Below are 17,904 nucleotides of genomic sequence, written 5' to 3' on the forward strand. Positions count from 1 at the left end.
TTCTGTCCAATTGAAACTTGGGTGATAAGAATCTTTCTTTATTTGGTAAATTTAGACACTACCATAAACGAAAGAATCAAATCCATATTGCTAAAAATACAAACATCAATTTTCACATATGTCATTGCAAAGAAGTATAAAATAAGATAATTTTTTTTATTTATTTATATAATTGCGGAAAAACTTTTCCTTACAATGCAATTACAAATGAAAACTATGTTATTACAAATTTCTAAGCGATCTATCATAACTCCTAAGCAGCAGCTCAAAAATCCGATCATCAAACCATGCGATTGAAATCCATCTCTTCGCAATCAGACAAACTCTGCATGCATTTCCTTTAAGTTTCCTTTGATCCTACAAAACATCAAAATGTAATCTTATCACATCATGTATTAAGAATCTACAGATATGAACATAATAGAGTTAGATATTGGACTTACCTGAAGCAGAGTCAAACTTTTTGACCTTACCATCCTTATGAACCTTCAGGTAGATACGACAGATTTGCAACCAATGTCCATTCTCTTGGCAATAGAAACATATGGACTATTTGGGAATGGTACACGGGACAATCTCAGACTTATTCTTTCCCTTTCCCTTGGAAAGAGAAATCTTTTCTGGACTTCCAATGCTTCCATTTTCAATGTACATGGAAGTTTGGGTTGTATATCTTCTAATCAAATTTGCCTTTCCACTGCGTCAAATCATTGCAGACTCAGCAACAATAAGCAAATAGGTAAGATCAATAAGGCTCACATCGCGATCTGTCATATAGTAGTCTTTAACAAACTGACTATACGACTCGGGAAGTAACTGAAGAACTAAGTCAACAGCCAACTTCCTTGAGACATCGACTCCTAACATTCCTAGCCTGTCAATGTGTAACTTCATCTCCAAGACATGTGCACACACAGATCTTCCATCCTCATGTTGGCTAGCCAATAGGGCTTGAGTGACCTTGAACGTTTCAAGTATTTGAACTTGTGGGTCAGGGAGAATAATTGGAGGAGGCGGAGGAAGTGAAGTATGATATTGTGGAATATCATCTTCATGTGGAAAGCCTTTTCCAACAGATTCGGGAAGACCATAGTTTTGTTACCTAGACATCTATAAAGTGAGAAATTCAAGTTAGTTGATTTAAGTCCTTAATATAACACCCAAAACGAAATATTAAGGCTGGAACCCAACACAATATTTTACAATTGCGAAGAGGGATGTCGTAATCAAATTGTAAAATATTTGAAGGTAGGTAAATGACGATTTACCAATTTCCACCATGAAAAACGAAATAAATTATTAAGTTTTAATTGGATTGAAATTCCTAGATACTTTGAGATTCATTGAACTTTTAAATGACATGTTTAATTCTCGATTGTACCCTTCAAGTTTGTGACTGGGATGCCGAGGATCACAAACAAGGTGTAAATAACCATGCAAATTAGTTTGGTACACCCAATGTTACAAATCACCTAATCAATGTGCAGATTAACCACACACGCACCATTGATCTATAATTAACATCAAGTTACCCTTTGCCACACATTGTCAGTCCCAAATTAATGTGCCGATTAACCACACACGCTTCATTAACGGCTTAACAAGGCGCAAAGTGTAACTTCATGGAATAGCACCATTTTCACATTTTTCCTGACGTAACTAAGATTGAGAATTTAATAAAAGTTTGGTTACTTTATATCTGTCATTATACTTTTAATGAGGGAGAATTAATGTCCTATCCTATCCGTTCGGCTAACGACCATCCATCAGTCAAGGAAGCGGTGGGTGAGAGTGGACACCCATTAAACCGTCATTTTATAGGCAGTAACCTTATACCCCCCTTATAGATCGGCTTCGTGAATGAGACATACTAATGGTAAGATTGAATTGTCTTATATATATATATATATATATGTATATATATATATATATATATATATATATATATATATATATATATAGGGAAATGATCAAATGAGAACACCTAAAAGGTTGAGAACGCGAGAACAGTTCTGGACCAATCAATATATAAGGTCATATTAGTAATTGTATATTTTAATTAAATTAAAATAAAATAAAATCAATCAAATTCCCTTAAATTTAGGATCAGTTACCAAAAAAGAAGGATATATTATTTTTTATTTTTCTTATTAATAAATATAAAAAACATTTTTATAAAAAAAATTAACTAAAAACATTTAATTTTTTTTCTTAAAAAATAATTTTTTTCTCGTATTTCATGTTTTTTTTCGAAAAAATTAATAAAAATCCAACCCAAAATCAATACATTTGTATTCATAAACGATTTTTTTTCAAAAAAACTAATACTACTACAATCACAAATGAATACATATCAATTTACAAGTAATCCACCTTTCTTTTAATCAACCGACAATAGAAGAGGTGTAAAAATTATCATTTATTCATAAAACAATACATTTAATCATAAATAAATACACTTATTCACACAAATGAATACATTGTTATTAACAAATGAATACCTGGTATTCACAAATGAATCAAAGAATACATCTAATCATAAATAAATCCACTTATTCAAACATGATTACACTGCTATTTACAAATGAATACATTGTTATTAACAAATGAATACCCTGATATTCACAAATGAATACCTCTCTCACGCATTTCATAAAACAACCCAATCGTCGCAGATACAAAGCCAATGAACTCGATGTCAAATACGCCCTCCACAACCAAAGATAATCCTTATACAAAGCTGGAAGTAACACAAATCCAATGATGCCCCTCTTGCTCATTGGTAATTACTCTTTTCCCTTTTGACCCTTCCTTTTGTATGTGTAATGTAACATTGGCATAACACAAACTTTCCCATGCAACCTGTAGAATGGATCACTTGAAGATACAAAAACAATCAATGATGAACTCTAGAGTATCTGCCACAGTGAAGACCTGCAAACAAACCAATGATGCCCCTCTTGCTCATTGGTAATTACTCTTTTCCCTTTTGACCCTTCCTTTTGTATGTGTAATGTAACATTGGCATAACACAAACTTTCCCATGCAACCTGTAGAATGGATCACTTGAAGATACAAAAACAATCAATGATGAACTATAGAGTATCTGCCACAGTGAAGACCTGCAAACAAATCAATGATGTTTTGAGAAAATTGGCAATTCACAAAACTTTCCCAGCCACCCTGTCAAGAATGTGTTTTGTTTTTACTCTTCAAATTGCTTCTGCGATTCCGAAATCAAAACCCACCAAGAAAAAAGTATAATTAACTAACCTTAATATGCCATTTCTTGTTGAAAGGGAAAACCACTTCTTTTCCTTCTTTTCCTTCTTCGTGAACTATCAAAGACACCACCGGAGATGGAGTTTTCTTTCGGTGAATAATAGAGGCAACACCCTCCTAATTTCCTTCTTATTTTTCCTGTAAAAAAATCAAACAAACACCCTTTTGATCGATTTTTCTGCCTGTTTCATCATCCTTCGTGTTAGCTGCCAAATAACAAAGAAGAGGGTGCAAGGAGATTACCGGAGACCCTTTCCCTTCCTTCCAGTCGACCCTCGTTGCCAAACCACCCTCACCAAAGCTGTTATCGCTGATCGTTTCCCCCATCGCACCTCACACTTTCTACGGTCGAGCAATACCCACCAAAACCCCACCTGCGACCTTGCCACTGCTTATCAGACATCTTCTGGCCTCACCCCTCGCTCTTCCTTTTCTTCCTATTGACCAACGACCTAAGAAGATATTGTCTTCATCGTTGCTTCTTCCTATCTTCTTTCCCTTCGGCCTCGTCGACCCCCGTAGACGATCTCTTCTCGCGAATCAATCGACGAAAACTCGTTCCGCCTGCGAGCCTTCGTGCTTCCTTCTCACCGTCTTCGTTTGTCTTCCTTCGTTCATTTCCCTTTCCTTGATCGATTAGGGTTTAAAGGAAAAGAAGTGGTTTTCCCTTTTCTTTGACAGTTTACAAAGAAGTGGCTTCCATCGAGTTTAAAGGAAACAAGAGAGAGAGAGAGAGAGAGAGAGAGAGAGAGAGAGATTTTAGGAGTTGATAAAAATAAGATAAAACCTAATGACTATAGTACCCTTTTAGGCAATTAGGAAGTTGCAGTTTAATCCTATGACTTTTAGAATTTATATAAATGGTCCGTTAATATTAACCTTTGATTTTAAAATTTAGAAGGCTTAGATTTGTTCTCGCGTTCTCAACCTTTTAGTTGTTCTCATTTGATCCTACTCATATATATATATATATATATATATATATATATATATATATATATATATATATATATTAAACTTATAATATTATAAAGTATAAGAGTTGAATTTTAACTTTTAAAACTCTATGGTTTGGAATTAAAGTTTCATTAATGAGACTTTACAAATTCCAAAACTTGAGGGCAAATTTTTAAACTTGTTAAAACTCTTGGTTTCCATAAGTTATGAGTTAATGTTGGTTTTATGAAAAGACTCTTGATTTTCCATAACTTGAGGACAAGTTATGGAGTTTCTTAAAACATTTATGATAAGACTTTTCATGTTCCATAACTTGAGGACAAGTTATGAAACTCATTAAAGAACATTTAGATCAATTCTAACAAGGAAAATTATCATATATTTTTTAATCATTATCTAAACTAACTTATAAGGCAAAACAGTTTCAAATCAAATGGTACAAGTAATTGGCTTAACATATAAACTAACAGCTATCATAATAATTTTGACAACTATCTTTTGATGAATCTTGGAATTCATAACTTATGAGTTTAATGTTATTTTAATGGATGATACTTTTCATTTTCCATAAATTGGGGACAAGTTATTGAGGTCATTAAATTTCATTAAGATCAATTTCCAACAACTAAAATTGTCATATAATTCAAGACTGATCTAGCTAAACTCATAAACAAGATAATATAGTCAACAATTTGCAATCAACTTTGTTTATCATATAAAACAACAATTATCTTAAAACTTTGACAATTATCTTGTAATTAGATGAGGATAATCACTATCATATAAAAAACAGATTTAATGATGTAAAACAATTTGTAGTAATGATTCCAATCCAATCTAGGTCAAGAAAACTCGAAATTCTGCCAGCAAAGCCATGGACTCAACGAGTGCATGAACTGACTCGTCGAGTTGCCCTTGTTACTGAGTGGACTCGTAGAGTCAGCCAATGGACTTGGAGAGTTCATCAGTTAGAGGCCAAAAAATCGATTTTTTTCAACTTTGAAAATTAACAAGCATCAAGTGTAACAGAAAACAATCCTATGCTTTGATACCACTATTAGGTTTTGAGCACTATAACACTCCTATGGTGCACATGCAACCCTAAATGTTTTGGATCTATGTTTTCTCTAATTACACATGCATATTTTGAATTTTCCAAAGCATACATCCTAACTAGCATACAAATTGTCAAATGAACAATACAACTAGCTAGATGACTTACCTCTTAGAAGGACTTGTAGTTCTTGACCTTTGAAATCTTGAGCACCCCAAGTGTGATGCCTCTAATGGTTCACGAACACCAATATGCAAGAGGAGGCTTGAGAGAATAAGTTACTTAGCACAAAATCAATACACACTCTCCAAGAATGTTGTGGCAACCGATTTTGGCTCTAAAGGGGTTTATTTATAGTGTAGCAAATGCTAGGGTTACACCTTGTAAACCCTAATGACCTTTCATATTACTTAGGCTCCATGGGTTAACTAACCTTCATGGACTATCCATGGATTATTTTATTAGTTTAGCCCATCCTAAATAACCATGGATCATTAGCCCACACTATAAAAATCATTGATTTACACAATCAATCCCCATATATTTAATTACTCTCTTTTATTACAAAACTAATTCCAAATTAATTATTGATCAATACTAATTAAATAATATGATTTCATATTAATATATTATACTTGTAATATATTAGTAAATCATAAATAACCTTATTCTCAAAAGTCCATCCTATCAAATTACACTAGTGAAGGCAACCCAAAAAGACCATGCTACAATCGGGTCAAGTACATCCCAGTTATACTTATGGGCTTAAACACCAAATCCAACAACCTCTTCATCAGATCTACACCATCGTTGTCTCCGTCGCCATCGCCTTCATCTTTGTGACTGTTTCTTTTCTTGAAAACCTTCTTCGTCTCAGATCTACACCATCTCAAATCCACACATTCGTTGTCACTACCTGTTCGCCTGAAAACCTGTTCGTTGAAGCTTGCAAATCTCAAAAGTGGTGGTTCGATGGACTATCAAATCGGGAGACGAAGGTGGTAGTTCGTTAAAGATCACAAATCTGGAGGATGATGTGTACCATTTTTTTTCTTAGAGGTGAGTTGCTTCGAACCTTCATCGTCTCAGGGTTGAAACATCACTACCTTCACTGTATTTTGGATTCCAATTGAGGTTTCTTTAACACCATCGCATAAAGTTTCGAATGCCACCTAGGGTTTCAAGCTTGGTTTGGTTTGGTTAAGTGGTGGTAGATGGTCATTTCTAGTTGTAGTTGACTAGCGGTTGTTCATGAGGTGTTAGCGGTGATAGGTAGAGGCATTGGAGGTGGTTGGTGGCTAGAGGTGGATGGTAGTAGGAGATGGGAGAGAAATAGGAGTGACATATGGTGGTTTTTGGTGGTGGTTAATGGTGGTGACAAGTGGTGGTTTCTGGTGGTGATGGGCGGTGGTTAATGGTGGTGGTTTCTGGTGGTGATAAGTGGTGGTTGCCCAGAGTTGAGAGAGAAGAAGATAAGAAATATAATAATGGTGGTGGTAGTGTTTATATTTAATTAAATATTTTTAATAGATTACTAATTAATAATTAATAAACAAATCAAAAAATAAATAAACAAGGTCAAAATGGTTTTTTTTATGTGCGGAGGGACTACGCATGCAGGAAAAAACAACCCATGGGACGGTCCAAGTTAATTTTTGAAAATAGGGACTAAACTCGTTTTCTGACATGTGCACGATGATGACGATTGGTGTAATTTTTTTTTTGGAAAATATATATGTCGGTAATAAAATATTAGAATATTTTAACATATTTAACAATTCTAGTAAAATAATAGAATATTCTAACATTTTAAAAATTTAATTTGAATATTTACAGTGTAATATTCTATTAAAATATTATACGTATATTTAAAAAAAGGTAAATTATTTTATTTTATTTTAATTTTTTTTGGGTAAATAAAATGACGAAAATAATAACTAATTTTTTTGTTGGATTTTTCATTTTATTTTGCATTTTAGATTTATTTTTTGATTTTCAAGATAAGTGGCTAGGATTGCTTCCCCATATCTTATAAAATTAACATGGTCTCAAATATATATATATATATATATATATATATATATATATATATATATATATATATATATATATATATATATATATATATATATATATATATATATATATATATATATATATATATATATATTAGGGGTGAGCGCGGTGCGGTTATTAACCAAAACCTCACCACTAACCGCAAATACGGTTAATCCATTTCAAAACCGCTTGGTGTGGTTTTTTTTGCGGTGCGGTTAGGCGGTTATTTTTGCGGTGCGGTTTTGTTTTTTCTGTGTTGCGGTTATTAACCGCATGGATTTGGTGCGGTTATTTTGTATGGTTTTTAACCATAGTTTAGAGCTCAAATGGTTTTAAGAGTTCAAATATATTATTTGTAATAATAAAAAAACCATAATGTATAAGACAATTAACTTAAATCACAAACAATTAATATCTTAAAAATGTTAAATCGATAGAAATTAACAATAAATTTCTTAAAATTGTCTAATTTCACCATTTTTCAATGTTAAACATAATAAAAAACCATACTTTTGTCTTCTAGTATTTTGTTCATATTTCATTCATGAGACTTGTCTTATTTTTAATATTTAATATATTAATAATTAATAAAAAAAGTTGTATATAATATTTGCGGTGCAGTGCGGTTTTTGAAAACTAATAACCGCACCGCACCGCAAATTTGCGGTTTTTAAAAAGCAGAAAACATCACCATCGGTTTTTATTGCGGTTGCGGTTTATCGGTTGCAGTTTATGCGGATTTTGTGGTTAATTTTAGTTGCGGTGCGGTTTTTGCTCACCCCTAATATATATATATATATATATATATATATATATATATATATATATATATATATATATATATATATATATATATACACACACACACGGAGCTAACTGGGGCGTTGAAGGTACAGTTGTATCCCCAAAATAAAATTTATATATCATATTTTATATATTAATTTTCGATATGTAAATATGTTTAGAGGTATCTTGTACCCCTAGCTCGAAAACTTATACCTTGTTGCATGTATTTTTTTTTTTCTCAATAATCAAAGATGTTGCCTGACCAATTTATTGCACGGTGGAAAACCTACAAAAATAATAATCCAAATCCTGAAATAAATACTTAATAAATCTTATTCATTGTGACAAAAAAAGCTTTTCATTTTTTTGTCTCTTTGTTTTTTGAAATAGGAAATAAAACACGTCTTCTTCGTTTGATCATTAATTAATTTATTTTTAATAAATATTCATAATATTACAATTTTATTGACTTATTAATTTCTTTTATAGAATCAGTCTCGTGGATTGTTAATATTATACGTGTATTATGCTTTTAGACATAATTGTTTTAAAAAATTATTGATTTTGCTTTAGAAAAAGAATTCTGTCATTATCTTGAATATAGTATAATGAAAATTTAACAAAGAAACTCAAAAAGAATAATTCTAAGTTTTGATTTTCAATTTCGAGAGTTTAAAGACGAGAAAGAGATCAATATAGGTCTTCCACAACCAATTCTATAATTTTTGTTAAAAAATAAAGTTTCAAGTGGCTTTATCTTTTTCACCTAGATATTTTGATAGTTCGAATGTTATTCTTAATTTCGATTATGCTTGTACCCCATATTAAAATTCCTGGCTCCACTACTATATATATATATATATATATATATATATATATATATATATATATATATATATATATATATATATATATATATATATATATATAGAGAGAGAGAGAGAGAGAGAGAGAGAGAGAGATAGGTTCAAATGTTTTCACTATCTATTGTGTGCCCGTATGATTGATTCTGGACAAATCATTTTAGTTATTTTAAGAAAGTAATTAATGCATATTAAATGCTGTAGATCTAATTAATACCTATTATATCTTCAACATGTAATATGTATTAATTACTTTCTTAAGATAACTAAAATGATTGATCCAGAATCAGTCATACATGCACACAATAGATAGTGAAAACAAAATAACCTAACCATATATATATATATATATATATATATATATATATATATATATATATATATATATATATATATATAAATTTCATGTTAATATAATTTTAACATAGATATTTATTTCATGTTCACAATTCATTACGTTCCTCTCTGCAAGCTAATGAATTGAACTATATATGAACCCTAAACACTTTACAACTAAGTTATGCATTAAACTCACAACTTAATTTATTCACTTTTTAAATTAAATATACAAAGTGTGATGAAAACGTTTTCTGTACGATTACAAAATAAACTTATATAGTTATTTTTACGTAAGTTATAATTAATTTAAAACTATCTAACATACTATTTTAGTAATTATCTAAAAAAGAAATAATTATACGGTAAGAATCATAAAGTAGGAAAACTCAATTCATAATATTAAACAACGAATCAAACCGTACAAACCGCATCTAAACCGCACCGCATAATGCAATTTAAAATTTCCGCGGTACAGTTTGCAGGTTCTAAAATTCTCAATCTGTATAGACGGTGCGGTTTGCGGTTTTTACTCAAAACCACACTGCACCGCAACACACACACCCTTATGAAGATCCGTCCTTGTTTGTTGGTATGTGTATTACCAGGCACGAACGTTTCATGCAAGAAGACTTTAAAAAAATTACTATTATGAGTCAGATAAACCCTTGTTTAGGATTCAGCCTATTGCAAATGATGCAGACTATGCATGTTTTATTCTTTACGCTTACGAAACAAACAGTGAAATATCTTTTTATGTGGACCATGTTGGTGACTGAATAGAGGATTAGTTTGATTCCGATAAAGAAGATGATGACTATGCTTCATCTATTGTTAGTATGTATTGTTAGTGGGGAAAATAAAGAAGACATATGTAACCTTATAAATGTAGGAGTGAAGTATAACGAGGAAACAATCATTATAAACATAAAATCCCTAAGCCAATGCTCTACATTTACATTTGGTTTACCTATTTGAGAATCATCGTCTGACTTGTTTTCTCACCAATCGCCTTTTTCATTTTATATATATAAACATTGCAGCCCTAAGGCAATTCTGCATCTACATTTGGTTTACTTTTTTGACAATCATCGTCCCACCTAGTTTCTCATCACCAATCACCTTTTTCTTTATATATATATATATATATATATATATATATATATATATATATATATATATATATATATATATATATATATGTCAATACTTCAAAAATAGATTTGGCATTTCTACAACTTTTAATAGCAACATATACTAAATAGGATATATTACCACAAATTATTAAGGATAGCGATTTTGTCGTGTTTAGGATGGTGGGTCGTAAGTTAGTGGGTTAGAAAACTCAACTCAAACAAAACCCATATAAATAAATATGTCGTATTGTTCAAACCTAACCCATATAAGCCAACCCAACATAAAACCGCCAAAGCCGTTTTTAATTATACGGGGTTCACGAGTACAAGTTTGCAGCCTCACATGTCAAAATCATGTTCGTTGATCATAATCAGGTTTGCGGATAATGCTCATATAATTAGAGAAAATTCCAGAAAAAATAAACAAATTTACACATCCGAATTCCCAAAAAAATAAATTGATAAACACATCAAAATTCCATAAAACACACTGGAAGTCTGGAATTTTTAGTCAGGAATCATATTACATGCCTCGTTTATTTAGTATTTTATGATCTTTAGAATGTGAGAATTAATAGATTGAACACGAATCATAAACAAGTTTCTCAAACGAGAAATGTGATGCACATCAAAGTAAGGAACTCCTTTTAAAGAAGAAACATATGAATTTTCCATAGAAATATAAAATACTGAAAATGAAAAGTTGTTTTCTAAAAGTTAGACTTTAAACACAAAATGAGAAGATTTAGCAGGACTTTTTTAAATGAATTCAAATATGTTATAAAGACCACTTGTTGGGTCCTAGAGACATTAACAATATTGTAGATCACACAACTAAGTAAAAGCTTTATAATATTTTCAAACAAAAAAGCAAAATTTTCAAAGTATTTTTATATTTCAATAAGAACACACTTACAATAAATATAATACACAAGAAAAGTTGAGAACACACTTGATTCTTTACCCATATATTCAATACTTTAGGTTTTGTTATTAGTAGTTATGATTATGCTATCATGTAATAGGTACTTTGGCTACCTTATAATTTTATATTTTAATGGAAACAGTTGTATTTATTGTCATGAATTTTTGGAAAAAAAAAAAAGAAATAGGCTGATTAATTTGTTGTTATAGATGAAAACTGAGAGAGACATTGATATAGTTAGGCTACAAAAAATAGGAAAATCATAAGAAATACAATTAATACGAAGAATATCTTTATCATTAGCCACCTGTTTGATGATATACCATTCAAGTACCTCATTAATTGCCCTTGTGCCCCTTCTACATTTGCAAGTGTATCCTCCATGTTTTCATCAATCCTGTCACATTATTCAATTTTCATTTATTAATAATATGAAAGAGTAATTTGTTCAGACATTATTTAATGGAAAAAAAAAGGTACCTAATTGCAAGCTCCCCTTGTTGAGAAACCATGGTTGCCAATTGTGTAAAAATGTTGCCCAATTCATGAATTGTTGACTCAACATTGTGAAGAGCCTCAGCTCTACTCTGCATGTAACTATTATCCTGTAATGGAACCATTTCTTGACTTTGACTTTGTTGTTGTTGTAACAACGGTTGAGATTCTCCATCTCCCTGTTTCCTGAAATGTTAAAACAGAATCAAGGGTATGTTATTTATTAAATTATTAAATCCAACTTTTGACTTAATATAGAAAGAATGACTTAATAGAAAAAGTCAGGAAAATCAGGCTTTTTTCTCAAATATATATATTTTTTAAAATCATTTACCTAGGGAATAGTGGAGATGAAGTTGAGGAGTTGGTAACCCAAGGAGGAGGGGTATTTGAGGAATTAGTTGTTGATTTGTTAGCCAATGGACGTTGGCGTGCAAATGGATTTACAGGCTCTTTTGTAGCACTTGCAGAAAATAATTGTCTTCTATTTTCATGAACCTTCAAATTCTGCACTCAAAAAGATCACAAACATAACAAATATAAGCCACATAAAGAAAGATTCTTAAAAAAACATGGGTTGTTACTTGTTAGGCCAAGTTTGTTACAAGGGACAAGGGCATTTAAGTCTTTTGGGTGGAGCAAAAAAGTTGCAATTTTTTGTCGTATTAACAAATGGGACCTTAGATTCTTGGATGACCAATGAAACAAAATTATACCTCTGTCCTCATTGTAAGAACTTCCTTGAACTCCTTTGTGGCACCCATGAGACGATTCTTGAGATTATCAACAACAGTAGTTGAATGGGTAGTTGTGTCACTTGAAATGCTTTGGCTTTCATTTTGTGAATTGCAAACGAATTGCAAATCCACCACAGCTGCATTCAGTGCAGTTATGTCCTGCTTGATCACACCTGTTAATTCTTGAATTTCCATTGTTGGATCATCGAAGACAGAGGTCCTTTTTGCCACTAGAAAGAGAAAAGGATTTAGGGTTACATGTAAGAAATAGCAATGTAGTTTTATTAATTTAGATTTTATCAAGTCTGATTAATTACTTGAAAATATTTAAAAGGGGTGATCTAATTTGTTGATCTCAAACAATCAATGATGCATGTAGAAACTCCATCTCCTTACATAACACAAATGCCAATGCACATAGTATGGATTTGTGAGTGAGATAGGGTTTCCAGTTTCCAAAATCACTTTTCATTGCAAATTCAAAAGCAAATGCAACATCACAGCTTGTGATCAAATAAGGAGCAATATTAAGGCATCTGGGAAGCTTAATCTATGGACATGTCAAGCACCAATAGTAAATGCAAACTTTCTCTGTTGATATTTTTAGACATTAATATTTCCTTAAGAGTTCTAATCCGTATACTGCGTGTTCATACGAAGCTAAAGCACACGTGTATACAAATTTCCCAATATATTGATTAATAACTCACATTTTGCAAGTTTCGCTAGCTTCTGCGACGTCTGATGAATTCCATATCCAATTTTGGAAGCCCTCTTGTTGAATTCCGTCTGGATTGCAACCTTTGATCTCGGTCCCTCAGCTTTGGTAGAAACCCCAACACCCCCGTTATTCGCACTCGCCGACGCATTTAGAGATGGTAACGACTTTCTTAGCCTCTCAGCTATGCTAGAAAACTCCTGCGTCCGATCTCTATACGACGAACCTTGCGAGGATTTCACATTCATCGTATAATAATGTGTATTTATATTGGATCGAATAAAAGGGGGAATTTGATCCTAAAAATCCTAAACTAGCTGAGTGATTTCAGGGGGCATGATGAAATCATAGAGAACTCGAAACTTCTATATCCAATCGAAATTAAAATAAAACTAATATTAGAATATGCATCTTTTGGATGTTTGACTATGCATTGAATCGAATCAAAACTCTAGATGATCTGAATTGTTCAGATCTTCAAGAGAGAACAATGAATTTATGTGAACGTAGATCTATCGATATGGAAACCCAGAAGAAATTGTGTGTATTTGAATGTTGAGATGGATCGGGCGATCATGCGTTACGGGTCTCCTTTTCGACCCGAATAATTATCCAAAACCGGTGGTTCACAAACCGGATCGGTTTTGTAGATATCCGAAATTATATCCTCAAATCCGTTTATAAGATATCCGAATCAAGCGATATTTTATCAAGTCGGGTTTGGACAACAACCCCAGAAAACTGAAATCGGATTTTACTCCCGAACTTTTATCCGATTAAAATCCAGATTTGGAAGAATACCGTTGGAAGCTAAAAACGATTTAAAAAGTCACAATAGCTTTCTAACAAATTAAATATTCTTCTAGCTTTTAATCCTATCAATCCTCCTATCCATTTAAATGATAATATGTGTGATATTAGTATCCTAAAATATCATTAAATTTCATTAAATGAGGATTAAATGTTATACATGTCATCATTTCATTGGGTAGGAGAATATGTAGGAACAAAAAATATGAGAATATTTAATTTCTCTTCAACTATTGCATTATAATCGGGTAATGCAATTCCAGTTTCAATTCCGATTCCAATTTACTCGATAACAAAAAGTCAAAGGAATAAGAGTTGGAGTATGGCATGTTCCTTTTTTATACGATTAACCAAATGAAACACAATTTTAAAATATTTATTATGGAGTTACCTCTCGATTTTACATTTTAGTTATGATATCACTTTAAACCTTATTATAAATGTTGGCGCCATACAAACCTTAAATAAACAAATCCCAACAATTTATTTTCTTTTTTATATGATTAGCCAAATGAAACACAAATTTAAAATATTTATTACGGGAGTTAACTCCGGATTTTAGTTATGATATCACTTTAGAACTTACTATAAATGTTTACGGCACACAAAACATAGATAAACAAATCCCAACAATTTAGATTTAAGAAAAAAAGAATATAATTTTACCCAAAATCAAGTTGTTATTTCCAATGATATTTTTCAAAAGTTATTTCATATATATTCCATCAAAAATATGGTCAACAAAATAACAAATTGTGTAATTGTTATGGTGAACATAACAAATAATTGATCATATGTGGATTGCAGGAAACCAAAATTTAAAAATAAGGAGCTTATGGTCTGACGTCCCAATAATATATATAAATATAATGTTATATCCGAATAAAATAATATAATCTAAAATTTTATAAGAGACATTAAATTTATGGTTTTTTTATTATGATTATAAAAATCCCAATTACAAATCATAATAATAAAGTAATTAAAATTACAAAAAATATTAAGAATACACTTAAATTTTATATATACTTTATCTTATTAATAGAAACCTGAAAGAAGCACCGTAGCAGAAAGCTTTTATCATATTTTCTTTTAATTGTGGATCAATACGAATCATCGTTTTCTTTTAATTAAATATTAGTATTTAAGGTGGGGTCATAAGTGATCATGCACATAACATTATTTTAAGCTTATTAAAACATAGGGGGTCAACGGGCTTTTCTCACAACCTATATGGACTTACTTTGTTATATAATTTATAATCGGATGGGTATATTTGCACTTCAAGTAAAATGGTTGGAGGGGGCGCTGCATCCAGCAACCCCCCTACTAACTCCGCCGTTGTGTGTGGATGGAGATTTCATGGGAGTCATCTAGCGGTTTCCGTGACCGGGATACAAATATTCTACTATATAATATTTTACTAAATGATGCTAGTAAATGACAACGAACTTTCATCTCAAATAGCGAATTGAGGAATTACATGACCTTAATCTTTTTGGGCTGCATGAGTGTTGAAGAATTGTTTTTTTTAGCTTGGTGGAATGATAAGGAACATCAATTTCCAATTATAGCGACAATGCCCATGATTTAATAACCGTTTAAGCTTATATGGTACTTTTGGAATACGTTTTTTCTTTTAGTAGTATGTCAATATCGAAATGAAGGTCAAAACTCACCACCATATTTATAGAAGTGTGTTTGCTTGAAGGATGAAGGATTAATTGAAACATGTAGGAATGATATAACTTTGTGTTTTGCTTGAATGCAACCTTCTAGAATCATGCGAGCAATACATGCATAAAGAAGAAGTTGCACTCATCATTCCCCCAACGATTGAGATAGATAAGGATAAATCCGATCAATATGTTGAGAAAAACTAGGTTGTCCATTTTTGGATTTTATCTTAATCGGATAAGATATTATACGATGTGCAACTCTACTCCAATAAAAGTTATATAAGTTATGACTCTTTATCAACCAACTAAAATTATTTAATACCATTGGAATATATAACTTATTTTGTTATTATTCATCAATTTTTAATATTTTTTTAACTACTTAGTTATCTATTGTTGTACTTTTCAAAAAAAAAAAAAAAAAAAAAAAACAAATTAACGTTTTATATCCCTATATATTATTTGATTTCATATTATTTTTTTGAATAATAAATCTAAATTTTTAAATACTAAGTCATTTATTTTTTATAACTATATATTTTATAAAAATATTAGTAATCTCTAATATGGTGTTTGGTTACAAACAACAAATTAGATGAAATAGTTACAATGTTCCAAAAAGATGAGGAGAATTAATGAAAAATCTATCTTCAGACGAGAGGATTTATAAATATATGATTTTATACAAGGGGTTAACTATCGTAGATGCTTAAATCTCAAAACTAATATATATATATATATATATATATATATATATATATATATATATATATATATATATATATATATATATATATATATATAGAGAGAGAGAGAGAGAGAGAGGTTCAAACGTTTTTTACATTTATTGTGTGTTAGAATGCACCAATATGAATTTAATATTAATTATATGTATATTAAATGCTATCCATACTTATAACTCATTTTTATGAAAACTAATTAAATTTGTCATTAATGTCAACAATAATATTCTTTCAGAATAAATTCATATCTAGAATACTGAGAGTGTATTGCAGCAGAATGAGAGTGTATTGTAGTAAAATACACTCTCGTTTTTCATATTCCATACAACTTTATTGTATTTTAAGTGATTGAGTCTTGAAATAAAGTACGAACTCATATATAAAAACCTAGATGCAAATTCATTCTGAAAGAATGTTATTGCTGGCATTAACGTCGGATTTAATTAGTTTCCATAAAAAAAGAATTATAATTATGGATATCATTTAATATACATATAATTATGAAAGTCATTTAATATCTATAATTATTTAATTTACTAAATTTTTTATTGGTGCATTTTAGGACACAATAAATATAAAAAACAAAATAACCTAGTCATATATATATATATATATATATATATATATATATATATATATGTATATATATATATATATATATATATATATATTCTAATTTGACTAAAATCTTATAAAAGCAATTTTGGTTCAGATATTTTTTGAATTTTAAAATAACAATGCATAAATAACATATGATTTTTCTATGAATTATCGAGACTTTAAATTCTTTCAAAAGGAACAACTTTAACCAAGAAACCATTCTTCTTATGGTTATTTGCAATTATTGCCAGAAAACATTTATGGTGTTTTTATTAAAAACAAACTTTTAGTAGTTAAATAAACAAACATTATTTCAATGGTTAAGGATAAAGTATAATATGAAGCAGAGTTAGGTGATGTTTGTTTTGGAAAATTTAAAACTTATTATGTTTTTTTTTTCATGTCTATGAAATAAGATCTGAATCAAAGATTTTTTTTATGTCTTTAGTCTTCATAATTTTTTTAATTATTCTATAAAAAATGGTAGGTTGGTGTTGGTGTTGATTGTGGTGTAGGAGGTAGGAGTGGGGGTGGGTGGCAAAGGTGGCGGTGGTGGTGGCGATTATGGTAGTGGCGATAGTGATGGTTGTGATGACGAGTTGACGACAACGGTGATGGCCGTGACGATGACGATGGAGGCGGTGACGGTGACGATAACAACGATAGTGGGTGGCGTGGGGGAGGGGGGAGGGTGTAGTGATGATGGTGGAAAAAAGAAATATCAT

General features: G+C 30.8%; 1 protein-coding gene across 1 annotated transcript; it reads right to left on the reverse strand.

Annotated features, from left to right (window-relative positions):
• Positions 1-11,581: 11,581 nt before the first annotated feature.
• LOC111897959 (syntaxin-32) lies at positions 11,582-13,876 on the reverse strand. The gene is made up of 5 exons (XM_023893909.2): positions 13,340-13,876; positions 12,609-12,859; positions 12,227-12,399; positions 11,878-12,078; positions 11,582-11,794 (listed from the first exon to the last, which is right to left on the reverse strand). The coding sequence occupies exons 1-5, from the start codon at positions 13,593-13,595 to the stop codon at positions 11,635-11,637; spliced, it is 1,041 nt and encodes a 346-aa protein (XP_023749677.1). The 5' UTR covers positions 13,596-13,876; the 3' UTR covers positions 11,582-11,634.
• Positions 13,877-17,904: the final 4,028 nt, after the last annotated feature.

Source organism: Lactuca sativa, chromosome 5 (genome assembly GCF_002870075.4).
Source record: "Lactuca sativa cultivar Salinas chromosome 5, Lsat_Salinas_v11, whole genome shotgun sequence".
NCBI lineage: Eukaryota > Viridiplantae > Streptophyta > Magnoliopsida > Asterales > Asteraceae > Lactuca > Lactuca sativa.